Source organism: Kryptolebias marmoratus, linkage group LG18 (genome assembly GCF_001649575.2).
Source record: "Kryptolebias marmoratus isolate JLee-2015 linkage group LG18, ASM164957v2, whole genome shotgun sequence".
NCBI lineage: Eukaryota > Metazoa > Chordata > Actinopteri > Cyprinodontiformes > Rivulidae > Kryptolebias > Kryptolebias marmoratus.
The window spans coordinates 20,172,289-20,180,045 of record NC_051447.1 but is presented as its reverse complement, the minus strand read 5'-3'; the positions used below and the strand labels follow the sequence as shown (position 1 = coordinate 20,180,045).

Sequence of the window (7,757 nt, the reverse complement as noted above, 5' to 3'; positions counted from 1 at the left end):
TACCTGCGGGCGGACGATGAGTGACGGGATTCCAGTCCGGATCATCAGCAGCGCTCCGATGATCATGAAAACCAGGAACTGCAGGAAAAACAACAACAAACTGTCCCTAATTTGAATCATGACCACAGATTTAACCATTTCTGTGTTGGCTAACGTCTATTAGCTGCGGCGGCCATTTTGAGCCAGGATGACCCCAAAAGTTAAGCTTCTGCAGACGTTCATCCAAAGATTTCTTTCCTGAAAGTTTCATGAGATGATTTGCTAACAGACAGAAACCAGCACATGCAGGCAGACATAAATTACATGATCGCCCGCCTTCAGTGGCAGAGATAAACATGGAGTCTGCCAGCGCCGGTCGCTCACCACGATCAGAGACGCTCGGTGCTCCCTGTACGCCCCGTAGGCTCCCAGCAGGGAGATCAACATGGTGCCGGCGCCCACCACGTACAGCAGGACCAGCCCGGTGGTTCGGTTCCCCACCTGCAGCAACACAAACATCAGGTTTGAGGCTTTCAGAAGACGACTCCTGCTTTGTTAAACCAAGAAGGAGATCCTCACCATATCTTCTTCCTCGGAGCTGGTGTAGGCCTGAGACAGCATGGCGAGGGCGATGAAGACTCCTCCGAGGATCTGAGACAAAAACAAGAAGAGTCCGTCGGATCAGAACCGGACGGCAGGTTTACTGTTACCAAACAAAGATGGAAACCAGGAAGCAGCAGGTAACCTGAGCTCAGGTAGACCCGGACCTGTAAAACTGTAAGACACACTTTATGGCTCATAAAACCTTTATTCTATTAGGAAAAGTTTTTTAAAAAGTGTTTTTGTTTTTGTTGTTCGAACCAATTTAGAGCAGATCCAGTTTTAACCTGAACTCAGATTCTTTAAATCAGTTTTTACCAACCAGTTACAAAAACATCCTGTAAAAACTGAAGTTTTCTGACATCAAATCAAATCAAATCAAATCAAATCAAATCAAATTAATGCTGATAATAGTTTAATAATTGGACCATAAAATCTGCTCATTTCTCACAATTAATCAACTCTGTTTTTCTGTCTTTGGCTAAACCTAAACTCTGTCAACGTGTTTTAAGAGCATAAAAACCTCCAATCTGGTGAAAATTAAAAACATTATTAATAAAACTAAAAAAAGTTGAACTGAAACAAACAAAAACTCAAATCCTGCCAGCCTGATCTCCCCTGAAGAGCTGAAAAACATCCTAAAAATAATAAACTAATAACTTTAGAACCATAAAAATAAGCTGGATTTAAACTTTAGTTGTGAATAAAGTGTTTAAACTGGTAGTTAGTGTGTAATAACGACTGAGGAACTGTTAACTAACTAATTGCGCAGTTTAAATTCCCAAACATCCCGGAGCCAAAGAGGCCATTTTAAAAAAGTCTGACTCACCGCGAAGAGGAGGTTAAACCCGATGAAGAGGCGTTTAAGGCAGCTGTTAATCTGCGCCATGTTTGCGGCTAAAAACACGCGAAGAAAATTAAAGTTTTTAAAGTTTTTCAGTCCGTCCGAAGTCCGACTGAAGCGATGGAAAAGTGACGGAGAAGGAGGCCGGTAAAACACCCACCGGCTCGGGATAAAGGGGGAGGTCCGGAGGGGGCGGGGCTTCCGGAATCCGCGAGGCTGAGTGGAGGAAGCGCTCTGAGGGCGGGGCTTCCGGGGGCGGAGCCTTCAGCTGATTCTCAGTTCCTACATCCATCCATTTTCTTTACCCGTTTCTCCATTCTGGGTCGCGGCTCAGTTCCTACAGTTGGGTCAATTGAAACTTTTTAAAACCAGGACAGAAACACATCAGCCATGAACTTCAGGGGAAAACAACAGACAAGTTTTCTGTTGTTGTCCCAATGAATTCTGGGTATTTGTGTTTTGAGCAAATCACAGCTTGTTTTCAGGAGGACAGCTTGTAAAACTGTACTCTTGGTCGCGCACATTTTTGTGTTGAGTTGGAGAAGTTTTTCGGTAGTTACTGTTAATTATCAGCGTGGTTTGCAGACAGAGATCCTGTAAAGGTGCTCTTCAGACTGAAGAGCCCAGAACTAATCTGAGGATGGCTCGAGACGCCCGGGACCCCAACGTAAAGGGATGAAAGTCAGCCTGTGTGTGAATGAGAGGGAGGCAGGTGGAACAGTGAGGCTACAAGGTCAGAGGTCAGAGGTCACAAAGGTGCAGGACTTCAACTGTCCAGGAGGACAGGGAGTGTGGTCCAGGCAGGATGAAGGAGAGTTTCAGGAGTGATCTGTGACAAAAGGGTGGCAGCAAAGGTCAAAGGACAGGTTTACAGACAGTGGTGAGAGCGGCCATGTTGGATGGTTTGGAGACAGAGCTGAAGATGTTGAGGTTCTCCTTGGGAGGGATGAGGATGGACAGGATTAGGACTGAGGTCCTCAGAGGTCCAGCACAGGTTGAAGGACTGGGGGACATGTCCAGAGGAGGGACAGAAGGATGTTAGAGACAAAGATATGGATGCAGTTAGAGAGGACATGGAGGACAGAGTTAGATGGAGGACTCCTGAGGAGTTGGAAGAAGAATCTGGTGGCGATCAGATCATCTCCAAACACTCAGTTTTAGTTTTCGGATCATTTCTGTTTTTCTGTAAACGCTGAAAGAGCAGAAACATGAAAGTGATGCGAGGAGGTTTAATTTGAAATAAAATGGTGACATCTGCTGGTTGAAGCGTGTGATTTCAGATGAAGAGCAGATCAGACATCAATAAACTTTCTGAACATGGAAGGTGTGATTAGAGACGACATGAAGGATCTCAGGAGGTCACAGAATAAACTGAACAGATTTCCATCACGGTCACTTGAAAATAACTTATTTATTTATTCTTTTTATTTTGTTTTAAAAGTAAGACAAAGAAAGCTGTTTACAGGAATCAGACATGCACAGGATCATTTATCTGTCGGGACAATGAAATGTGTCAGAAAATTAAAATATTATGGGATGTGGAGGAAGAGGAGCAGAACTGAGCACAATTTAATCATTTACAAAAACAATTATTTCAACAAATGTACATTATTCTGATTTCAGCTCCTTTAATCTGAGGAGTTGAAGCTTTTTTATCATTAAATAAAAACCAGATTTTAACAGTTCCTCTGAAGACTTTGACACTTTTTAAAGGCTGCAGCTGTTTATTCTGAAAACAGATTTTCTGTAAACTTTAAACCACCCGGAGTTTAATTCTAAAATTAAACTGAAATTTAAAATAAAAACAGGAAATGTTATTAGAAGCAGTGAAATGAATCATAAACAGTTCACAGAAACCCACATTTTTCTCTTTTTTCTGCTTCTTCAGGTTCGACCCTAATGACCCTCAGCAGGGAGGGGAGGGAGTTTAATCTGCATGTGAGTTCGGCTGCAGAAACGGAGCGTCTGCTGCAGTTTAAGGCTTGAAACTCCACAATCTGCAGTCCTGAGGTGAAGAAGCGATTTGATTTAAGCTTTGGTGGAATTTGGAAAATATTCAGATTTCACAGAAATTAATCAAAACTTTCACCTTTTTCTAGAATTTGATTTTATTAAAAACAATCAGTTCAGTTTCACTTTCTCTATTTGTATTTTTAGACAAATTCAGTGAAAATCTTTATGGGTTCCAATTTCACACAATATTATAATTATTTTAAAATGATTAAGTCAGGTTGAACTTGCTGTGAATTATTTTACTCTGAAACTGGGTCGTGAGAAATAAGAATTAAAACCGAACATTTTCCAGGTTTCCATCCATGAGACACCAGAGTCCAGATTCCATCTTACGACAGATGAGATGTTCTGCTCAGTAGAACCCTGCCGGATCTTCTCCTTCCACAGCAGGTTTGTCAGTAATGAGCGAGTGACCTCTGACCTTAGCGTTACAGGATGCCATTAAAAAAAAAAGAAGAAGAACCCCTCTGAACTCTTCCTCGCCGCCCGTCACCCAGCTGCAGTTCGACTCCCGGCCAGCAGGGGGAGCCTCAGCTCCTCGGCGTGAGCGGCGAGGTCATCCCCAAACGAAAACGAAAACATCTGAGCTGGAATCAGTTTGAGTCGAACGGACGACATTTTTACGATCAAAGTGCTAAAAGAAGCACGAGCAGTTAAATCAGAACAACTTCAGGTACTTTATTTTGGAGGGAACACAGAAGAAACAAACTTAAAATGATTTCCCATGCTCCTTTGCAGCAGAGGCGGTGATTATTATTGAGCGGATGGACGACAGACGCTGAGAAACGTGTGTGTGTGTGTGTGTGTGTTAGCCGGAGGAGCAACACCCTCCGGCGGGCATGGCCTGTGGCTCGTCGTCAACAATCTGTACGCCCCGCCTACTGGATGCTGATTGGCTGGCTCCGTTGCCCTTCGCCCTCTCCTCCAGCTGAGCCGTTTCCATCATCCCTGAAGGAAACAGGAACAGGAAGTCACGTGAAAACGATCGGAAAAAACATCCTGAAGGTTTTCTGGGAAACTTCGGCCTGTTTTTAAAAAACTTTCATTTTACAGGAAGAATTAGGAAATAAAACCTTATATTTATTATTTATTTTGTTCTTTTGTTTCCGTTTGAGTCGCTCCGAGCTCCAAACCCTCATCGGACAAAAACAGGTTTGATTTTTTACATTTACTCATAAATTTAAACTCATTTCTTTATATTTCCTTCACTAAATCTTTTTCGTAATTTACAAAAAAGTGATAAAAGTTACACAAAGAATCACTTTTTAAGAACAAACATGTATTTTTTTAGTGATGACAGGAATAATTTCTCAGTTTTTATTATAATTTATTAAAAACTGCAGACCTGAGCTTTAAAGCTGGTTTCTGTCTGATCTACGAGGCAGGATGAGGGTTTTATCGAGCCAACTTCGGGTTCGGCTCTGTTACCACGGTAACTGATGTTTCTGGATAAAACGGACCGGGCCAGCGGACAGAATAAAGTTCAGACCTTCCACTGAGAACGGATGGTTTGAGTTTCAGGTCGAGAACAGTGGAAATCTAACCTCAGTTATTTAGTTCATGAATTAAAAGTTTATTTGTCCAATTTTAAATCTTGTTTAGCTAAAAGGCAGATTAGTCGCTTCATTTTTATAAATTTATCGTGTTTAATGAGGCGGTGATGGGATTGATGAGATTATTTTCCCTGATTGGTTCTGATTTACATGATTGCTCACAGATCCAGACTCAGTTAATCATCCTGTGAGGATCAGTTGAACCAGACTCGTGAGCCAGGACCCGCGCAGCGTCCTGTTGGTTCTGGTTCTGGTTCTGGGGCGGAAAGTTTCGGGTCGGTTCTCACGTTTACAGAGATCCAGGAAGAGCTCCTCGATGCCTTTATTTAACTTGGCTGATGTGTGGTAGTGTTTGGCTCCCACCGACTCCGCGTAGCTGCACACAGACACAGGGGTCAGAGGTCAGAGGTCAGGGGTCAAACACAGCAGCACCATTAAACGGGAGCGGTGGTGTCGTCTTCTTACCTCTCGGCGTCCTCCACTGAAACGTGTCGGTCTTTGTCCAAATCTATTTTATTTCCTGCAGAGACACAGAGACGCCATCAAACCGGCTGAAGGGGCAAAGACATGATCGCCCTTCAGCCTTCAGCAGCTTCGTTTAACTGACCTGCTGTTCAACCCGTTTCTGAGAAGAACTTCAGATCTTTTCTCCTCTCAGCTGAAACTAAAACCAGTTTCTGTTGTTGTAGAAAACTGAAAGAAACTCACCTACTATACATAAACAGATCTCGTTTCCCAACATTTTCCTCAACTCTTTGACCCAGTTCTTCACCTGCAACGACACAAAAACACCGTCTGAGTCTGAAGGAAACTGGAAGCTTTTATTCTGAAATCTGGTGATGAATCATGAATTATTGCCTCAGTCTTTCTGTAAACGTCACGTCTTTACTTTAGCAGAAAGACAAACTGCCTCCTCGTTCCTCCTGAACTCATCGGTTTGTTTTTTCCACAGACTTTTATTTTAGAAGAGTTACACAAAGAAGGCAGTTTTTTAAAGTATGAAAAAGGACTCTGAAGGGTTCATGACCCAGAGTGTCCAGCAGAGGGCGCTCCAACTCAGAGAGCCGTCCAATGATAACTTCAGGAGTTTAAGCTCCGCCCCCTCGGCTCAACAAGACTATTAATAATAAATTACCAAAATAAAACAAACCTCAGCATTTACTTTATTTTCTTATTTTCTCTTAGTAAATAAATGATTGTGTCAATTTTAAAAAGTGTTTTTAACAAATTTCAGAAATGATGATGTCATCAATTTATGATATTTGAAGCCTTGTGATTTATCTTCACTGAATATTATTATTATTATTAATTTCAGTGATTTTTCTGCTCTGAATATTAAAGTTTTATTTATTTTTTAAGCAGCTAACTATAGCTGCGGGTCTGCACTCAGTGTAAACAAAGCCAGCTGAATCAAACCCCAGGCTGGGTAACAAATATGGCTGCCAGCCTATTTTCAGCAGGTCAGGGGTCTGCAAGCTGCGGCTCTCGGGCCACATGTGGCCGGTTTCTCTTTGTAGCTTTGAACAAAAATATGTTTATATGTTTAATATTTTTACAGATAAACAACAGAAAAGGCTTCTTTTAACAGTTTCCTCAACTTCTGAATAAAACTAGAAACTAAAACTCGGATCAGTTTATATAAATAACTTATTTTATTCAACTTCCAGCCGCACAACGTGATCCGTCTCTGAAATCGAACACATTTGAAGATAACTGAGGACATCTCTGAAACAAACAGGAAGCAGCGTTAGCTTCTCTTCGGCTGTCGTTACCTTCTGAAACGAGTCTTCGTCTGTGATGTCGTACACTAAGATGGCGCCGTTGGAGTCTCTGTAGTAGATGGGACCTAACGCGTGGAAGCGCTCCTGACCCGCCGTGTCCTGCGCACACAAAGGTCAAAGGTTACGGGGTTTACCTGGAGGCGGCGCGCTGGCGGAGCGTGACGAAGCCGACTCACCCAGATGGCCAGGTTCACCCGTTTCCCCGTGATGTTGAGCTTCTTTGTGAGGAAGGACGCCTGCGGAGGAAGAGGAGGACGCTTCAGTCAACAGAACTGGACTCGTCAGCTGATCTGACCTGAAATCAGCTCAGACAGGAAGTCACAGACATCAGAGAAACGACTGTCTCCGTCTCTGTTGGTTCTGAAACTTTAATCCAAAACTGATCAAAGAGAAAACATGAAGACAGGAAGACATGAGGACATGAAGACATCGGGCCAGGACGGGAATGAGGACGTGGACACGGACAGACAGAAGCTTTGTCCAGATCCACAAAACCGGGACTGGACCGTCAAACCGCCTTAGCAGCTCTGCAAGGCTGAAGATGTGGTCCACGGTTCCAGGACCGGGACCCGGACCAGACCCAGACCAGAACAGACCAGATCAAACCCGGACCTGAACCCAGACCCAGACCCGGACCTCTGCTCAGTCTGAGCCTCTCTGGGTTTCTGGCTCAAAAAGTCACAACTGAAAGAAAAAACAGTCCAGATTCTCGTGGAATCAGTGCAGACGGGAGTTATCTGACCGGCCGTCCCAGCAGAGGGGCGATCATGTTTTCACCGGTCCGTGGTCTCGTGGACGGCTGAAGGGACTCCTGTTCCCTCCAGGTGTCTCAGCGGGCCGAGACAAACGGACTCTCAGAACCTCTCAGAGGGTTTGTCCTTAAACTGTCAGTAAAACTGCAACTGATAAGAACCTGAAAGTCAAAGTCCGTTTGGAGGACAGGAGGAGGACAGGCGGGGGACAGGCGGAGGACAGGAGGAGGACAGG

General features: G+C 43.7%; 2 protein-coding genes across 2 annotated transcripts in view; both read right to left on the bottom strand.

Annotated features, from left to right (window-relative positions):
- Positions 1–1,619, bottom strand: part of LOC108228813 — a 5,489-nt gene extending 3,870 nt beyond the window's left edge. Inside the window, exons 1-4 of the mRNA XM_037981385.1 lie at positions 1,409–1,619; positions 559–630; positions 364–480; positions 4–78 (exon numbers count right to left, since the gene is read on the bottom strand). Of these exons, the coding sequence (XP_037837313.1) occupies positions 4–78; positions 364–480; positions 559–630; positions 1,409–1,468 (324 nt within the window). The 5' untranslated portion in view covers positions 1,469–1,619. The remainder of the gene's footprint in view (positions 1–3; positions 79–363; positions 481–558; positions 631–1,408) is intronic.
- Positions 1,620–2,814: 1,195 nt separating this feature from the next.
- The window catches only part of rab21 (RAB21, member RAS oncogene family), a 10,701-nt gene continuing 5,758 nt past the window's right edge, over positions 2,815–7,757 (bottom strand). The window contains exons 2-7 of the mRNA XM_017404429.3: positions 6,947–7,006; positions 6,762–6,869; positions 5,698–5,761; positions 5,455–5,509; positions 5,277–5,365; positions 2,815–4,384 (exon numbers count right to left, since the gene is read on the bottom strand). Of these exons, the coding sequence (XP_017259918.1) occupies positions 4,245–4,384; positions 5,277–5,365; positions 5,455–5,509; positions 5,698–5,761; positions 6,762–6,869; positions 6,947–7,006 (516 nt within the window). The 3' untranslated portion in view covers positions 2,815–4,244. The remainder of the gene's footprint in view (positions 4,385–5,276; positions 5,366–5,454; positions 5,510–5,697; positions 5,762–6,761; positions 6,870–6,946; positions 7,007–7,757) is intronic.